Consider the following 19,693-nt stretch of genomic DNA (forward strand, 5'->3'; position numbering starts at 1 on the left):
CCTCCGCCTCCGGGTTCTAGCGATTCTCCTACCTCAGCCTCCAGAGTAGCTGGGATTACAGGCGCGCGCCACCACGTCCGGCTACTTTTTTGTATTTTTAGTAAGAGACGGGGTTTCGCCATGTTGGCCAGGCTGGTCTGGTACTCCTGACCTCAGGTGATCCGCCCGCCTCGGACTCCCAAAGTGCTGGGATTCCAGGCGTGAGCCACCGGGTCCGGCCTCTAGACAGGTTTTTCAAAAGTTTCGATTATTCATCTTAGAAAGGTCATTAACCTAACGGACAAAGCAAGACTCAGGTTTTGACGAATCAACACTGATTTGCTTGTATTTTGCAACAGCTATTGATTATAAATAATGCTTCCAAGCGCCTTTCCACCCCTTGGTCATTTCTCGTTCTCCTCTACTTTGCTCCTTCTCCCCATCCCGGAGGCAGTAAAGTTCGGGGAGGCCCGGGAGCGCCTGGGCCACGTGTGCGCCCGCACGGCGGCCTAGAGGCGCGGCTGCAGGGAGGCCGGGCAGAGCTTCGCAGCCCGCCCGTGGCCGCGAGCTCACAGCGAGCTCACGGCCTGGGGGTCAGGAAGACCGCTAAGGACCCAGAACCCTGTTACTCACCCTCAGCTGTCGCCATTATCCTGAGTGGGCTGAGGACTGCGACCGCGCCGGGAAGCAAGGCAGAACTCTAGAAAAGAGGGGTGGTCAGAGAGCTTCGCTGGGCGGGGAAGGAGGCGCGGCCCACAGACACGCCCCCTGGCGGGGCCGCGCGACCCAGAGCCACTCTTTTCAAGCTCCCAGACACCGGCCTAACCCGGAGGGGTATTGGCGGAGACCGAAACGTGGATCTGGGACAAAACATCTTCCCGTTGGCTTCCCGCCGCGCAGGCGCAGCGACGCGACCCCGCCTCCGCGCCGCCCCGCGCTGGCGCAGTGCCGGCACAGGCGAAAAGTGGCGCGCACTGGCAGCCCCTCCCTACTCTGCGGAAGCTCTCATACCCCGGCCCCTTCTCCGCTGCGGGAGCGGCTCAGAGATTGGAGCATACCAAGTCGTGACGGCCTAGGGGGAAGCATGTAGGGAAGGGAATATGAAGGCTAAATGCTCTGAAAGAGAAATGACGTTAAGTCCGTTATTCCCATTACGCTAGTGTTGGGTGCTGGCAAATAACGGAGATTTCCACGTGCAGCAAATACAGCTTTCCAGAGAGCTCTTAGGGGAAGACTAGCTCCACCCTACAGCATCCGTGACCCCTCCCCTCAGCCGCGAGACCGCCCCTCCGCCCTCGCTTGTTGGTGGGCTCGGAGGGGGCGGAGCAGGGCCGAGCTGGCCACGCCACCTAGGGACAGCGCGCGCCGCCGCAGTAGTTGGGGCCAGCCTCTGGAAGGAAGCGCCTGAGGCGAGCGCGAGCTTCTCAGCTCCACGGGCTGAGCTGGAGGCTGGTTGGTGCTTACACCTTGGCCGCAGCGGCAGGTCCCTCCACGTGCTTTCGGCGGCGACATGGAGCTGGAGGAGTTGGGGGTCCGAGAGGAATGTGGCGTGTTCGGGTGCATCGCCTCAGGAGAGTGGCCCACGCAGCTGGATGTGCCGCATGTGATCACTCTGGGACTCGTGGGGCTGCAGCACCGGTAAGCAACAGGGTGGGGGTGGCGGTGGCGGAGGCGTGCGTTTCCATCTCTCGGAGCAGCTTCAGTAGGCGTTCTCATGAGCGCCCGAGGGCTGGGAGGACCGACCTCTCCGACCTGAACCGGTACCTGCCTGTGGCATCGACCGGGTTGCCTTGGCGTGCACGAGGGGCACCTCGCTTCCATGAACTTTAGCCTGTCCTGCCCACCCTCCCAGCCACTCATGCCCTTTAGGGGCTTTCTGCTTCTCCGCCCCCCCGTCTGTGCACCCCTCCAGAGGCTGGCCAGCTTGTAAAGCGCCGGTTTGCTTGGTCTAGCTGGGTCAGGGCTCCTCCCCGACTGCATGCGGGTTCTAGTATCCCCGAGCCTGTGGCTGCTCCTGTAAATAGGCTAGTGTGGCGTGGCGGCCAGTCCAGGTCCTTGAACACCTAAAGGTTTTCGCGCGGGGCCTCCAACCACCACAAGCTTTTGTTTGCAAGGGCAGAGCTATTGAGCAGATTATGGATTTGAAAGTAGTTATCGCTCTGGGAATTTGAGGATCCTAGACTTCAGACCCAGGGAAAGATGACTAGTTGATGTTGAGAATAACTACCGGTAGTAGATCTCATATAAATTAAGTGAAAATAAACCAACCATAGGGAATAATGCATCTGGAAAAGATTCGTTGGTAGACGTCTTGTAATGAATGAAAACCTTGGTAATATGACAAAAATTAACTCCCTTCCTAAAAGGGGGACAGGGGAGTATTGTCTCTATGCCAAGATCCATACACTTGATTTTGAAAAATTGAGAGATCCCTTCGAGTTAAAAAAAAAATTACTTCGGTGATCTTTCCTTTTCTTACTACCTGACTTAACTGGAAGTTGATATAAATTATTACACTAGGATAAGAAAAACAAACCTAGGTTTGATATTCTCACTGAAAGTATTACAGTTTCCATAAGGCAATACAGTAGTAACAACTTCTACTACAGTTAAGGAACTTGGCAATAACACTTAACAGCAAAATGGGTGCACCATGTATAAACGCATTCCAAATAATTAGCTTTCCCTCAACCAAACTTAAACTAGAAGTACTTTTTGCTGTTTTCATTGTCCCAAATACTTGAATTTCAGTTTCACATTTTGTGTATTCCTTGTTTTAGAGCTGAGAATGTGGGAAGCATCAAAAAGAATATTTTTAACTTGCATAACTCCAATCTTGGATAATTGTGGGTTGACCATAATAGATTTCTTGTTTAAAAAAAAAAATTATTGAGAAAATTAGTTATATAATCCAAGGAGAAAGTAAACTCTTGATTATGTGATAGTTGTGAGCCACATTAGATTGTAACATTCTTAGAAGTTATGGCCAGGCGCGGTGGCTCAAGCCTGTAATCCCAGCACTTTGGGAGGCCGAGGTGAGCAGATCACGAGGTCAAGAGATCAAGACCATCCTGGCCAACATGGTGAAACCCCGTCTCTACTAAAAATACAAAAATTAGCTGGGCATGGTGGCGCACGTCTGTAGTCCCAGCTACTCGGGAGGCTGAGGCAGGAGAATCGCTTGAACCCGGGAGATGGAGGTTCCAGAGAGCCAAGATCACACCACTGCACTCCAGCCTGGGCAACAGAGCGAGACTCCGTCTCAAAAAAAAAAGAAGTTATTTTGGATACTCTGTCATGGGGGTGGAGGAGAATCTAGAGGTCTTTAGGGTTGCCTGGTGGTCTGTAGAAAATATATATGAACTGTTCTTCACTATATTTACTTTTTTGCCAAAGTTATCCGAGAAATTTTCATTCCCTTTTCTCCTTCCCTTTAAGTGTGTGCCTGAAGAAAAAGAGACTTTTTAAAAAAACTTACATATTAGCACTAGTTGGAGTTTTAGTACCCATTTTAGGAAAATACTTGGTATTCATGGTTATGGGTTTTTGTGGGGTTTTTTTTGTTTTGTTTTGTTTTGTTTTTTTAATGAATACAATTTGATTCCTGGTTACATATATCTGTTTTCTATAGTTGCTTTTCTGTAAAAGAATTATAAGATTAAATAATACCAGATAAGGGCAATAATTATGTGATTATGTGGTTTTGAGGAACAAGTGTATTACTGAAAAACAATTTAAAATTTCTCTTGTGTAGGCGTAGAATCATTAAGGTGCACAAAGAGGGCTGGTTCTCACCCATAATCAATTTAAAATTTTGCATGAGCTATAGTGCTCATCCTTTGGGAGGACTGATTCTGACTGGAAGAACAGTGACACTGCCTTATGTCTTCAATTATCTGCTGCTCTAAACTGATAGATAAGGGCCAGAATAAAACTAAGACCTAACTTTTTTTTTTAGTTTAGTTAGTTTTTTGTATCTATATACTGTACCCTGAGAGGTGGTGGTCTGTTGCAGAAAGCTCTGTTTTCACTTTCTCACCCTCGTTCACTCACTGGTTTTAAAACAACTGCAAAAAGGTTTGATTGGGTTTTTTTCCTTTTTGATGAAGGAATTTATTTCTTATACATTATCTTCTTGTGTTTTTGTTTGTTTTTTTTTTTTTTTTTTTTTTTTTGAGACAGAGTCTCACTCTGTTACCTAGGCTGGAGTGCAGTGGTATGTTCTGGGCTCACTGCAACCTCCATTTCTCAAGTTCAAGCGATTCTCGTACCTCAGCCTCCCGAGTAGCTGGGATTACAGGTGCCCGCCACCACACTCAGCTAATTTTTCTATTTTTAGCAGGGATGGGGTTTCACCATATTGACCAGGCTGGTCTCGAACTCCTGGCCTCAAGTGATCCACCCGCCTCGGCCTCCCAAAGTGCTGAGATTACAGGTGTGAGCCACCATGCCTGGCCAACCTTATCTTTAAGAAGATGGAATCTAGAAGGTGAGATTTCTGTAACTTTTGCTTTGTATTTGGTTCAGTTTTTTGTCTTGTGCATAATCTAATCGGAAACATTTAGTCCTGGGGTTAACAGAATACCTGGAAGGTATATTACCCATTTCATATAAAAATAAATGGAGTATCAATTAGTTAAGTCAGTCATGCACTGGATATTTAACCCAGATGGGTTCATCCAGATGTACTCCCCCCCTTTTTAGTAGTGCTCGCTATCTTCAGACTTATTCCGTAGCTCTGCTTTCTGTAGGGGAATTTTCAAATGTCCTCTTAGCTGTAAACTGTGCATGCATGTGTATGGGTATGTTCATGCCTGATTCATATAATCACCAAATGCTGGTTTGGTCCTGAAAACATCATTTCAGTAGCTTAGGGAGTTCTGAACAAACCAGACACCTAAACATTTTCATCTTTAAAACACAGTCACATTTTATGGAGACTAGAATGGCCTGGACATATTTGAAGATTTCATAAAAGGAATTAGTAAACATCTGTAGATTTATCCCATGAATCAGCTAGTTAGCCTTTCCTTGATTAGTTAGGAGATAACCATGCCCTTCCCTTCAGTGAATTATCAATTCTCCAGGTTAGGAATTGAACCTTACAATGACAAACATTTTCATACTACTTCTAAAAATTTATAAGATTTACCTGATGAAGTTGGGTTTCCTGTCTGCAGAAACATTCTGTAGAATCTTTTGGTTCTGTTATTATGCTTTGAGGAAACTGATTTGTAATGATCTCAGGAGCACTTTTCTTAAGAGATTTAGACACTGGTTCTGCAAACAGAGTACAGAACATTACCACTAGAAAGGCACTTGTGAGAATGAGAGATGCACTCAGTCAAACTTCTATGGATCTAGTTCCCAGTTAATCTTCATTTAGTTTTGTGGAGAACACAGGATTTGCTTGTCAGAGAACTAACTTTGGGCTGCCAAATTAAGGCAGGGAATATCTTAATTTTGATTTTCATATTTGACTGAAAATGACCAAATATGTAACATTTCTATAGTGTTTAACTTTTATACTCCCTTAATCTATAACCTTTATCTAAGTCAAGTAAATTTTGGTTTGAGGAAGTGACTTAAGTGTCCTTGCAAATGGTTCCAGTCTTTGATTTTAATTATTTTATAATTCAGTGATTCTTGATTTAAAATAAGTGTTTTCAATTCTTCCATTTATAACTACTGTTTTTTTAAAACTTAGCTTTTTGCATTAGTCTGAAGCAGAATTTACCTGCCCCCAAAAGTCTCCAAGTACCACTGCTTGGTCATTCTGGTCAATACTGGGAAGAGCTCCTTAACATACAATCTGAAATCTAGCTGCAGGTTTTCCAGTAACACCAGTTTAATCTTGGGCAAGTCTCCTAACTTCTGAGTCTGTTTCCTCATCTGTTGGCTTAGACTTACATACTGTAAGGTCTAATGCTCAAATTCAGTGGGTTCAGAATGATACTCTTGTGCGGTTAACCCTTAGCCGTTTAACCTGAAAGGAGAAACTGCTAAGGGTTAACGGCACAAGCATTTTATCTGACTTGCATTTATATCCAGACTTGGAAAAGTACACTTTTCAGTTCACTTGAGATAAAAGGTTATAAGGGGAAGAGGAATTCTTGCTATTTGCTAATACTTTATTCAAAATGTATTTGTTGAGCAGGAGCTCAACAAATAGGAATAATGTACATCTAAGTACATTACTAAGGCAGTGTGGTAGACACTGGGAATACTTTACCATACAGGGCAGATGTGGTCCCTGCCCTGGCAGAGAGACCTCATTGGTTCAAGAGCTTAGACTTCTCTATGCCTCCATTTCCTCATCTATAAATTGGGTATAATGATAGTATCTACCTTATAGGATTGTGATTGGGACTAAATATGTTAAATATATGTAAAGTGCTTAGAACACTGCTTGGATATATGCATGCCCTATGACCTACGCCCTATGACCCTGCCTTTCTCTTCTGAATGCATACATATGTCCTTTGAGAGATGTGCAATTTTTCATAAAAGCCCCAATCTGGAAACAACTGAAATGTCCAACAGTGAAATAGATTTGAAAAAGTAATGGGATGTACGTTTATTTATTTATTAAATATCGAGATGGGGGTTTCACTATGTTGCCCAGACTGGTCTTGAACTCCTGGGTTCAAGTGATCCTCTTGCCTTGGCCTCCCAAAGTGCTGGGATTATAGACCTGAGCCACTGCACCTGGCTGGCTTGTATATTTTTATAATGGACTGTTCTACAGCAATAAAAAATAACAGATTACTGTTATGAGTAAAATCATGGGTGAATCTCACAAACAATGTTGAATGAAAGAAAAGTACATATAGTATAAATCCCAAACTAATCTATGGTGATAGAAGTGAGAATAATGATAATGTTTATGGGGGCTGGAGGATGATTAATGACTGGGAGGCTTTTAAGGTGCTAGTTAGTTTTATGTCCTGAATGGTGGGTTTGGTGTGTTTACTTTGTAAAATTTTGTTTTACTCTTCAATTTTTTGTGTTAACTAAAAAACAGTTTCATAAATCATAAATCTATAAGACATTAAAGCTGGATTATTTTAGAGATCCAGAGAGATGCAGTGATTTGCTCTGTGTTGAGGAATTAGGGTCAAAGAGAGACTGGAACTCAGGTTTTCTTATTAGTCTTGTGTGCATTTTCTTCTACATGCTATATTGCATTATATTTTCTTTTCTGATATCTGTGGTGGGTCATTTTGGAATTACAGCTCCCATTATTAGGTTGGCTTCTGAGTTTGACTTACTTTCAGACTTATTAAAATGTTGTATTGATTATTGACTACCTTTGAAGAACTGTGGATTTTTTTCTTTTTACATCTGATAACAATAATTGTAAGAATCACTGTAAAGTACAATTTAAAGGACCATGATAACCAAATAGTTATCTAACTCCGGGCACGTTTTTGTTTACTTATGGTGTTACTCTCACTCTTTTTTATTTCTTCTTCTTTTAAAATATAAAATCTAGCTCCTGCAGAAACTTTCACTCAATGAGCTATGAAAGAAATTATTTCTCAGCATTCTCTGCTCTAATACAGTTCATAAACAATATGTTTAGTCTACTTTATCAAGGACAGGAATAAATATCTCTGTTATCAGGAAAAAGCAACAAGTTTTTTCACTGTGTGGAAGAATTTGGCATTTCTCTGGCTCTTACCATCTTCATGTGCTTTTCTCTTGAAGCTCAAAGTTCCTTGGCTTTTGTTATGACCTTCAAATAATTCTTAAATAAAAACACAGGAAAAAAATCATTATATGACATCATTTGAAACACATTAGTTTTCAAGTATTCAAGTATACTAAAATAAGAACACTTAAGCAGTTGGACAAATAATGAGTTAAGAATTAGGAATATTTTGGTATAAGGTTTAGAAAAAAGTTGAAACTCTTGGCTTAAATTAGGTACCTATTTCTAATGATTTTAAAGGGTCATTTGAGTATACGATAGTGTTAGGATTTTATTTTTAGAGTTTTTCTCTTGCTGAATGAAAGTGCAAAGAAGAATGTCTAGAATTTTTTTTTTTTTTTTTGGTTAATGTCAATTCGAAGGTTACCATGTTTCCATTTGGCAGTTCTGAGAGTTGGTTTTCTTAGGATGCAGTCAACCTCTTCATAAAATCTCATTTTTCTGGCCGGGCGCGGTGGCTCACGCCTGTAATCCCCCAGCACTTTGGGAGGCCCAGACGGGTGGATCACGAGGTCAGGAGATCAAGACCATCCTGGCTAACATGGTGAAACACTGTCTCTACTAAAAATACAAAAAAATTAGCCGGGCATGGTGGCTGGCACCTGTAGTCCCAGCTACTTGGGAGGCTGAGGCAGGAGAATGGCATGAACCCGAGGGCGGAGCTTGCAGTGAGCCGAGATTGCACCACTGAACTCCAGCCTGGGTGACAGAGCAAGACTCCGTCTCAAAAAAAAAAAAAATCTCATTTTTCTTGGAGGGTTGCCATTTTTTCTTTGTAAAATGCTATATTCATATTTTAACTTTTTATATTTGGTACGACATTGTTTCCAGTCTCTGTCTATCCCAAATTGCATTAATCTTCTGACAATTTCCTCAAATATTTTCTTGTTTCTTGTGACCCCTTCAAGCATTCACTTAATTTTTTCATCAGACCATATTTGTATCAATGCTCTGACCTCACTGTCACACCAGTATTTTCCAGCCTCTGTGTCACTCACTGTTACAATCTGTAAATGACTTTTAGCATCTTCTAAAGGATTACCTACAAATCAACATGATTTATAATTATTCAAACATAGATAAGTCTTGTATTTGATTATCATTCATTTAAAGCAACTGTGATGGCATAAAGCACCAAGAATACAATAATAACTTCAATATGAGTCAAAAGAAATTTTGTGTCCATATTCAAACAGTATATTCTAAAAATTATAAGACAGACTGTTCTCCATTATTAGTGAGGATAATTTAGCTGCTTTTCATCATAGGTGATCTTCATTGGATATTTATGAATATGGAAATTCCCAATGTTTACTTAATTTCTTTTAGTGAGAAGTGGGCATTGACATTTTCCTTCTTTCTCTACCATGTTCTCTACCAACTCAAGTATGTGGAAGCATTTTAGGTAATACACAATAGAGATATTCTCTATTAGACTTCATATATCAAAATGACGTTTAAAATTTACCAGTTTAGACCCTGCAGTGGACCCAGTGTTATTTTGGGGTAATGATGTGCAGCGGGGGGTGACAGGGGGAGGGCATACTCCACGGTACTTTCCAACAGTGAGTTCCTCTCATCTTCAATTCTCTTAGGTTTTAATCCTGAATACTTTTTCAGCCTTATGATTTTTTTTTTTTTTTTTTTTTTTTTTTTTTTTTTTAAGAGACAGGCTCTCACTATGTTGCTGAGGCTGCTGTGGACCTCCTGGGCTCAAGTGATCCTCCTGCCTCAGCCTCCCAATTAGCTGTGACTACAGTTGCACACCACTATGCCTAGTGCCTCATGGAAATTTGAAAATGTGTTTAAATCACTCTTGTTGGATATAATTTTTAAAAGATGGTGATAGAAATGTAAAATGATGAAGTCATGGTGGGAAACAGGTAGTTCCTCAGAAACTTTCAGCATATGCCATATGACCAAGCAATTCCACTCCTACGTATAAACCCAGAAGAATTGAAAACATGTTCACATAAAAACATGTATCTACTGCGGAAAAACAGTATGGCAGGTCCTAAAAAAATTAAGCATAAATTACCATATGATCAGCAATTTCACTTCTGGGTATATACCCAAAAGAATTGGAAGCAGGGACTCAAGCAGATATTTATGCATCCACATTCATAGCAGTGTTATTGATAATAGCCAAAAGACAGAAACAACCCAGATGACCATCGATGGATTAATAAAATGGTGTATCCATACAATGCAATATTAAAATGAAGGAAATTCTGATAAATGCTACAACATGGAGGAGCCCTGAAGATATTATAAGTGAAATAAGCCAGGCACAAATGGACGAATATTGTATGATTCCACTTACATGAGGTACCTAGAATAATCAAATTCACAAAGATGGAAAGGAGAATAGTGGTCACCACAGGCTAAGAAGAGTTGGGATGGACGAGTTATTGTTTAATGGCTACAGAAGTTTCAGTTTTGAATGATGAAAAAGTTCAGGAGGTGGAGAATGGTGATGTTTGTGCAACAACGTGAATGTACTTATGGGTATAATGGTAAATTTTATGTATACTTTACCAAAATGAGAAAAAAATTGTACCAGGATATTCATAGCAACAGTGTTCATAGGAGCCAGAAAATGGCAGTGACCCAAATATCTGTCAAGTGATGGATGGGAAAACAAAATATGGTATATCCGTAAATTGGAATATTATTCAGCCATTAAAAGGAATGAAATACTGATATATGCTACAACATGGATGAACCATGAAACAAAAGAAACCAGACACAAAAATGTATATTGGAGGGTACCACTGATGTCCAGAACAGGCAAATCCATAGAAACAGAAAGTAGGTTAGTGGTTGCCAGGGGTTACAGAGGTGTGGTCAAGCAGTTAAACTACTAATGGATATGGGATTTCTTTTTTTTTTTTTTTTTTCCGAGATAGAGTCTTGCTCCGTCACCCAGGCTGTAGTGCAGTGGCGTGACTTCGGCTCACTGCAACCTCCACCTTCCGGGTTCAAGCGATTCTCCTGCCTCAGCCTCCTGAGTAGCTGAGACTATAGGCGTGCGCCACCACGCCCAGCTAATTTTTGTATTTTTGGTAGAGATGGGGTTTCACCATGTTGGCCAGGATGGTCTTGATCTCTTGACCTCGTGATTTGCCTGCCTTGGCCTCCCAAAGTGCTGGGATTACAAGCATTAGCCACTGCGCCCCACAGATACGGGGTTTCTTTGTGGGGTGATCAAAATGTTCTAAAATGGGATACTGGTGATTATTGTGTAACTGTGGATATACTAAAAACCACAGTTATGTGCTTTAATTGGGTGAATTTCATTGTATGTAAATTACATCTCAAAAAAGAAAAGTTGCTGAGGTTTGAGAATAGAAAAGTAAAGACAGGTCAAGTGTAGAGGTTAATGCAGTGATGTCTGTGGGAAGTTATAAAGGAACTAAGGAAACATGAACTGCATTGTACTGAGCTTCCAAATCTTCTGAGCCCGAGTTTTTATGATGTGATTGATTAAGTCATTGGCTACAAGATTGAACTCAACCTCCAGCCCCACTCTCCTCCCTGGAAGTCACACTGGCACAAAGCTCTAACCCTCATCACATGATTGTCTTTTTCGGTGACTACCTGCCATCCTGAAGCTATCTGGGAACCCACCTAGAGTAGCCTCATTAACATAACATAGATGCTTCTGTCTCTGGAAATTCCAAAGGCTGTTGATGCTTTGTGCCAGGAATGGGAGACCAAAACTAGATATATTTTTTATTATGCCACAGCTTCTTAAAAGTTTATTAAAATATTACCAACAGTACAAATTAGAAAAATAATACCTTCATAATTAACAAGTTGCCTGTATTTAAGATTAGCAGCATACCTGTGTCTGAACTTTCTTTTTTCACATTTATAAGTCTTGGGTTTTCTGAACTTTTAGTAATCAGTTCTTCTCTATCTGGATGTACTATTGGATTAAAATGAAAAGTTCTCAGTAATATCGTGTCTCATCTGACTAAAGTGCATTAATTTATGTAATAATGTTACTGCTAAGATTATACAAATTATAATGCATGTAAAATATACAAAAGTGTTTAAATATTCCAGGTTTAAGGAAAATTGCTTCCAATTTCTTTCTTTTGGGAGAGATAAATGAATTAGAAGAAAACATAATTCTTAGCAAACCCTTTGAGATGGTAACAATAGATTCCTTAATGCCCCCTGCTGGCCATCTCCTTGTGAATTTTTTTGAATTTTGGAAATATGTTTTGCTACAACCAAAAGAAAAATGGGCATTTCTAGGGTTATTCTTAGATGAACATTGAGGTATTTCACTTGTGATTTTTAGGCTGAAGATCAGCGTGACCTTATCTAATAGGATATATTTTACTACCATGGAATTTCTATGCTTATTTAAGTATGCCTGACTCCACCCCCTCTGACCTAAAATAGGTTTAACTGTGACTGTCCTATACGAGAAAGCAGTGGCTTTCAGGAATACATAGATAGTAAGGCATTCCAGCTCATATAAATGGCAGCTGATATTGGACCTGAATTAAGTCAATTTTGTCCTACTCAGAGGAGACAGGTAGGTGATAAGATTGTCAAACACAAATTTTCTCTTTTGGCAGAGTCCTTTCTCCTTTGATAACGTCTTGATTCCTTTTATCCTCTCTCGCTTATGCTTCAGACCAGGGAGAAATATAAAATATGTTTTAGATCCAGAGATCTAGTTAATTCAATTTTCACGGACCACTTCTTTTTACTTAATGTAATAGGGATAGCCTGAGCAGTCTATGATTCTTCCCTGTGATTAATTTCCTTCGTATTCCATTAGTCATTAATTTTTAAGTGATAATCTGTTGGCATTAGCGGATTTTTCTTCCCTGAATGGAATCAAATTGAAACTTCTGTGTGAATCAGTCCTCTGCTGGTTTGAGCATGATAACCTAGCTATGGTTTCCAGTGCTGGCTATGCTTGAGAATCATCTAAAAATACGGGTGCCTGAACTGACTCCAACCTACTAGATCAAAATCTTCAGAAGTTCCAAATAAGGAACTGATCTAGATACTCAGAATCCAAGGGGTCTACAGCTCTAGCTAGATTTTCATTTGAGGTAAGGAAAAGCTTATGGCTTATAGCGTACATTTAAGATAGGAAAGAGAATACTTTTGGGGAACCGGTTTTTTGGCCAGATATCAAAGTTAACAATATGGAGTTATTATTAATAATAACAATTCTGATTTCAGAAATTCATCAGTGAAACATAAAAAATAAAAATGAGGTGACCTCTGTTTTTACATGTAAATGTCCATCACTTTGTTTTTTTAAAGAAAGACTACTTCATGTGAATTTTTTCCCTGAAGATAAATAATCCATATTTTTATACCTCAATACTACATTCTACTACATTCTTCCTAAGAACAGAGTGGCAATTTGTGAATCAGTTGGTATGTATTGCAGGTGTACCTAAAATCCCTGCCTGTTTAAGTTTTTTTCTTATGTATTTAGCTGCTGAGATCCTTGTAGGTTTATATCTTTGCTTTGTATTTTCATGTAACAGTTTAATATAATTTCTAGAATGACTATGCATTTGTTCTGTTTCATATTTTCTAAATATATTCCAAATATTTCATATTTGGCATGCAAACGTGCCAAACAGCAACAACAAAAAAACTCATATTTCTGACTTAATCTTTTCCTTTTACATGTAAAAAAGTATCTTGAGGTTGTGCTTAAGTAAGTTTTCCAAAGGACTAACAAGCTAAAATCTTCTGAATACTAAAGCTCTTAACTTTTTAGATGGAAATCTTTTTTCCTTATTAAACAATGCAGTAGTCTGATTTTCTTCTTTTTTAAATTTTTATTTTTTATTTTTAGAGATGGGTTCTTGCTGTGTTGCCCAGGCTGGATTCAAACTCCTGGGCTCAAGTGATGCTTCAATCTTGGCATCCCAAGAAGCCGGGATTATAGGCATGTGCCACTGCACCTGGCGTAATTTGATTTTTAACTCTTAATGACAAAGGCCATTGCTGTGATGCCAATGGAAACCTAAGACTCTGTCCTATCTGATAAACCAGATAAATAAGTTGGCCAGGAGTATAGGAAATTTGATTAACTAGTTTGTTAAATTAACATTGGGCTTTATACTTTGTAAGGTTATATGAAGCTTTGGACTGAAAGACTAGGTACAAGGTCTTTTTAACAGATAAGCTTCAGCTTGGGGGCTTGGTGATCTCCTCCTCCCCAATTTTGGTTTGTGTAGAAGCAGCAAACTATCAGGTAGCAAGTACGAAATTTCACCTCCACACCCTTAGTGCCCTATACTAGAGGGTAATGATTCTCAAACTTGCTTGCATCATTATCACCTGGAAGACTTGTTAAAACAGATTGCTAGGCCCCAATACTAGAGTTTCTGATTCTGGATGGGACCCAATAATTTGCATTTTGAGTAAGTTCTCAGTTAATGCTGATGCTGCTATACTTGGAGAAAAACAGCCATGGGGAATATTATTTCCACCTTCCATTTATGTGTTTTGAGTTATGATCCAACAGTACCTCATACAATGTTATAACATAATTTCTTAGGTATGGTAGCATCTATTAATATATTGATGGAAAATCTAAAACCCATTATGAGGGCACCACTCTCATGATGCTAGTTATCATTCAAAGGCCCTGTCTCCAAATACATCACATTGGGGTTTAAGGCTTCAATATATGAACATTGGTGGGAGGAACACAGTTCAGGCCACAACAGTGTCTTATAATAGCATTTTATGTATATGCTTTGTCACACACCAAAAACAAAACAAAACAAAAACACCTGAATATTTTTTTTACCTGTGTCAAGACCTTGTTTTATATCTGTATCTCCTATGCCTTCTGACTTATTACTGACCAAATCACCTTCAGCTACATATCCAGCAATGACTGTATGAACATAAGGGGATATATATTGACTTTTTAAGTTCACTTCAGAATCGTGTTTTATTTATTTAGATTATTTGTTTGTTTTTGAGACAGAGTCTCACTCTGTTGCCCAGGCTGTAGTTCAGTGGTGCGATCTCGGCTTACTGCAACCTCTGCCTCCCAGGTTCCAAGGATTCTCATGCCTCAGCCTCCTAAGTAGCTGGGATTACAGGCATGTGCCACCAGGCCTAGCTAATTTTTTGTGTATTTTTTTTGTAGAGATGGGGTTTCGCCATGTTGGTGAGGCTGGTCTCAAACTCCCGGCTTCAAGTGATCCACCTACCCCGGCTTCCCAAAGTGCTGTGATTATAGGCATGAGCCACAACGCTTGGCCCAGAATTGTGTTTTAAACTTTAATGTAGTATTTTCCTTTTTAAAGGGACCCTAGTAGTAAATATGATTATTTGCTTTTCCAAAGGTTAGATTCCCTACCCTTTTTGTCATTATAGATATTGGGTATGGATCTGAGTCTCTAACTAGGTCTTCTGACATAACTAATGGAATCATCTTTAGCTGCATCTCCAGCATTGACTGTATGAAGATATCATGCCACTGCTATTGGGCTGCTTTATCTGTAGTCATCTAACTGGGGGATATGTATAGTTCTCTAGCATACCAGTTTCTTTCTTGTCCACCAGTGAAATATTTTGAGATTTCTCACCAGCATTTCCAGTCTTAACTGTCTATTGTTCCCCTCTCTTCCCTAGACACAGACTATCTTAGAATTGGGACTCATCATTTAAGCCAGATAATAAAATCTGGAGACATTGTGGTTAGTAGAGGTCTTTAAGACCATTGTCCACACCCCCCAATTCTGGAGTTAGGTCTAGAGCAGCAGTCTCCAACCTTTTGGCACCAGGGACTGGTTTCATGGGAGACAATTTTTCCATGGACTGGGGGTGAGGGGGCCGTGGTTTTGGGATGATTCAAGTGCATTACATTTATTGTGCACTCTATTTCTATTATTATTACACTGTAATATATAATGAAATAATTAAACAACTCACCATAATCTAGAATCAGTGGGAGCCCTGAGCTTGTTTTCCTGCAACTAGATGGTCCCGTCTGGGAGTGATGGGAGACAGTGACAGATCATCAGGCATTAGATTCTCATGAGGAGCACACAACCTAGATCCCTTGCCTGCACAGTTCACAACAGTCTTCTTGTACCAGTATTCTAATCTAATGTGAGAGTCTAATGTTGCCATTGATCTGACAGGAGGTGGAGCTCAGGTCATAATGTGCATGATGGGGAGTGTCTGTAAATACAGAAGAAACTTGACTCACCCACCACTCATCTCCTGCTGTGCAACCCAGTTCGTAACAGGCCACGGACCAGTAAGGGTCCAGGTGTTGGGGACCCCTGGTCTAGAGGAGACACTTGGTTACTTCAAGGTTCCACAGAGCCTTAGAACTTTGACTTCCTGAATCCTGGTCTAGAACTCATTCAGTTTATTTCATGCTATCGTGTCTTTGTGTGTATGTACTGCATCTCAATCCTTTGGTTTAAATATACTTCAAAGACATTTATGATGGGTCCCAGAGAAATGTACTACTTCTAAGAAAGTCTCATGTATTTTATATTTTTCTAAGTTCTTCAATGCCCTTTTTCTATTCTACTCAGTTTTACCACAATTAGTGTGAAAATTTACTTTAACTTCTGCCGTCTGGGGTTGCATATTTGCTTTATTAAAATTGATCTATTTTAAACTTTATTCTGGGAATCCAGTTTTATTTCCTCCTTTTTGTATAACTGTACTGTTTCTATTCTGGGGAAGATCAAATGTATACTAAATCTGTTTCATAATAAATTCAGCTAGTTTGTCAAATAGCATGTAATGAAACCTATTTAACTTACGTATATAACATTCCTCTTATGGTACTGAACATTTTCAATACAGGTTGAGCATCCCTCATGAAATCTGAAATGCTACAAAATCTGAAACTTTTTGAGCACCAACATGATGCTACCTGTGGAAAATTATACAGTTGACCTCATGTGATGGGTACAGTCAAAACTTTGTTTCATGCACAAAATTATTTAAAATACTGCATAAAATTAGCTTTAAGCTATATGTATGAAACACATGTGAATTTCATGTTTGGACTTGGCTCCCCTTTCTAAGATACCTCACGATGTATATCCAAATACTCTAAAATCTGAAAAAATGTCTAAATCTGAAACACTTCTGATCCCAGGCATTTTGGAAAAGGGATCCTTGAACCTGTATGATGTAACATGATGTTAAGATTATTTTTCTTCACCTTCCTACCTGTCTGGTCCTCTCCCATTTTTACGTTGGCACATTCTGTGACATGTTCTCCATCTTGGGACTCCTGGTCTCGTGATTTTTCTGTTTTATTGGGTCCCAGAATAGCATCCAACTCAGTAAAAAATTTCATACTCTTAGTCATGCCTAGATCTTGAGCTGTTCTTACGATCTTGTATTCATGTTTTAGGTTTTTGTACTTTGTTCTGCACTGTTTCCAGTCTCTCTCTATTCCAAATTTCTGAAGCTTGGCCGCAATTTGTTCAAATATCCTCTTATTTCTCACTGTTCCCTCTAGTTGTCGTTGTATGCTTTTATCAGACCAGATGTCTATTAGAGCCCTGACTTCTGTCACAGTCCAGTGCTTTCCTCCTTCATTTGCTACAGTTGGGATAAAAGTTGTATTATTAGAGGGTTCCAATACTGACGTAGAGATACCTGCATTAGGTAGAGAGGTAAAAGACATATGCATTATATACATCAGACAAGGTAAATAATTGGATGCAACATTATTAAAGAAAGCAGTTTCCTCCATAGGAGATGGAGTAACAAATCATAGCTTAGCTTTTCTCTTTAACAGTGGGGAAACAAATTCAGAACCTAAAGCTGTCCATTATTATGCCAGTTACTGGCTTTAATAAAGTTGTGGCTTTTTAGTCACATTTTGATCATCTTTCCTCTATATCATTTTTTTCTCTTCCATATCACTCCTTTACTATGTAGGGTGTATATCAGTACATAGTGGAAGTTCAATATTTAAATGTGTAGCATTTACTGTAGAAAACAGTAATTATATAAGAAAATGTCTCATTGTAGATAATTTGTTTTGAAATAGGATAGGTACAAAGAATTTAACTCCTTTCTTTATCTTGTGATTTTCTTTGGCTATGTATCAGTCTACTGGGAAGCGTTTAAAAACCACCACTCTGGTACCTGCCTCATCCTTCATCCCCAGATTGTGATCTAATGTGTAGTCAGAGTTGAGAACTGAGGCTACTCATGAGCTGAGGGCTTGGAAGAGTCACACAGAAAAATCAGTGTTTATGCCTTGTGAAAATTACAGAAAGACTAAAGCCATTTTAAATGAAGCATTTTCTTTCAACGGTAGGGAAGTGTGTCAGAAATTTCATAATGCCTTGTTCCTAGGCAGTATGTCTCCACTTAGTTATAAATCCTTTAATATGCCATGGTGCGTATTAGGTCTCTAGAACAGTTTTATACTTCATTTACATTACTGACAGGTACCTGACTTTATATTGGTTATTTTGACAACCATATTATCTTGTGCTTTTCTCAGATTTCATTTTCATAAAAGAAGTAGGTTCATTTTTTGAATTATAAAATTACAAGCACATTAACTTTGGTTTTTGTGGGTTTTTTTTTTTTTTTTTTTTTTTTTGAGACAGGGTTTCAAATTGGATGTAATATTATTAAAGAAAGGAATTTTTGGCTGGGCATGGTGGCTCAGGCCTGTAATCCCAGCACTTTGGGGTACCAAGGCAGGTGGATTGCCTGAGCTCAGGAGTTGGGGACCAGCCTGGGCAACAGGGCAAAACCTGTCTCTACAAAAAAATGCAAAAATTAGCCAGGCTTGGTGGCATGTGCCTGTGGTACCAGGTGCTTGGGAGGCTGAGGTGGGAGGATTGCTTGAGTCCAGGAGGTGGAGGTTGCAATAGGCTGAGAATACACCACTGCACTCCAGCCTGGGTGAAAGAGTGAGACACTGTCTCAAAATAAGATAAAATAAAATAAAATTTTTTAAAAAGAAAGCAATTTTCTTTCACCAAGGCTAGAGTGTAGTGGAGAGATCACCGCTCATTGCAGTCTGAACCTCCCAGGCTCAAGCGAGCCTCCAGAGTAGCTGGGATCACAGGCACAAGCTACCGTGCATGACATTAACATTTTGTTTGCATTGAAAATAATCTTCAGCCAGGTGTGGTGTCTCACGCCTGTAATCCCAGCACTTTGGGCAGCCAAGGCAGGTGGATCACGAGGTCAGGAGGTCAAGACCATCCTGGCCAACGTGGTGAAACCGTCTTTACTGAAAATACAAAAACTAGCTGGGTGTGGTGGTGCGTGCCTGTGGGGCTGAGGCAGGAGAATCGCTTGGACCTGGGAGGCGGAGATAGCAGTGAGCCGAGATCTCACCGTTGCACTCTAGCCTGGCGACAGAGCGAGACTCTGTCTCAACATAAATAAATAAATAAATAAATAAATATCTTCAAATTATACCCAAGATTAATCATAATTTATTTTGTTTCTTTCATTTTTTTTCCCCTAGACTCTGCTGCACAGGCTCGAGTGCAGTAACACAGTCATGACTCACTGCAGCCTTGAACTCCTGGGTTCAAGTGAGCCTTCCTGCCTCAGCCTCACAAGTAGCTGGGACTACAGGCATGAACCACTGACTGCACCTGGCCTATTTTTAATAATTTATTAGGCATGGGGGGGGGTCTCTCTCTGTTGCCCAGGCTAGTCTTGAACTCCTGGTCTCAAGTGATCCCCCACCTTGGCCTTCCAAAGTACTGGGGTTACAGGTGTGAATCACTGTGCCTGGCCATAATTTAAAATTAAATATTAAATTAATGGTTCAGTAATATTTAATTGAGATTAGGTTTTGGCCCCTATCATACAAATGATATTACAATTAACAACTTTTATCAGATTCACGAGTTTTAAGTCATTGAAAAAAACTTTATAGCATTTATTTGAGATATTTTGTGGTATATTTAATGTCTTTGCTTTGAAATGCTTTTCAGAATTTTTTTTCTTATTTGGGTTACAAATAGGTTT

At 40.0% G+C, this 19,693-nt stretch overlaps 2 protein-coding genes across 5 annotated transcripts in view; one reads left to right on the top strand and one right to left on the bottom strand.

The window, feature by feature from the left end:
* PAICS (phosphoribosylaminoimidazole carboxylase and phosphoribosylaminoimidazolesuccinocarboxamide synthase) overlaps positions 1-19,693 on the bottom strand; it is a 51,650-nt gene that overhangs the window by 25,251 nt on the left and 6,706 nt on the right. Inside the window, exons 3-7 of one of the 3 annotated variants that reach the window (XM_074039965.1) lie at positions 16,904-17,338; positions 11,541-11,624; positions 7,664-7,729; positions 5,132-5,259; positions 613-679 (exon numbers count right to left, since the gene is read on the bottom strand). In XM_074039965.1, the coding sequence (XP_073896066.1) occupies positions 613-679; positions 5,132-5,259; positions 7,664-7,729; positions 11,541-11,624; positions 16,904-17,338 (780 nt within the window). Of the gene's footprint in view, positions 1-612; positions 869-5,131; positions 5,260-7,663; positions 7,730-11,540; positions 11,625-16,903; positions 17,339-19,693 lie in introns of those variants that run through there. The other 2 variants (XM_074039964.1, XR_006698235.2) reach the window with 2 other exon arrangements.
* The window catches only part of PPAT (phosphoribosyl pyrophosphate amidotransferase), a 42,331-nt gene continuing 23,992 nt past the window's right edge, over positions 1,355-19,693 (top strand). For both annotated transcript variants that reach the window (XM_005555229.4, XM_065545175.1), the window contains exon 1: positions 1,355-1,617. In XM_005555229.4, the coding sequence (XP_005555286.1) occupies positions 1,490-1,617 (128 nt within the window). In that variant the 5' untranslated portion in view covers positions 1,355-1,489. The remainder of the gene's footprint in view (positions 1,618-19,693) is intronic.

The sequence above is a fragment of the Macaca fascicularis genome, chromosome 5 (assembly GCF_037993035.2).
Source record: "Macaca fascicularis isolate 582-1 chromosome 5, T2T-MFA8v1.1".
NCBI lineage: Eukaryota > Metazoa > Chordata > Mammalia > Primates > Cercopithecidae > Macaca > Macaca fascicularis.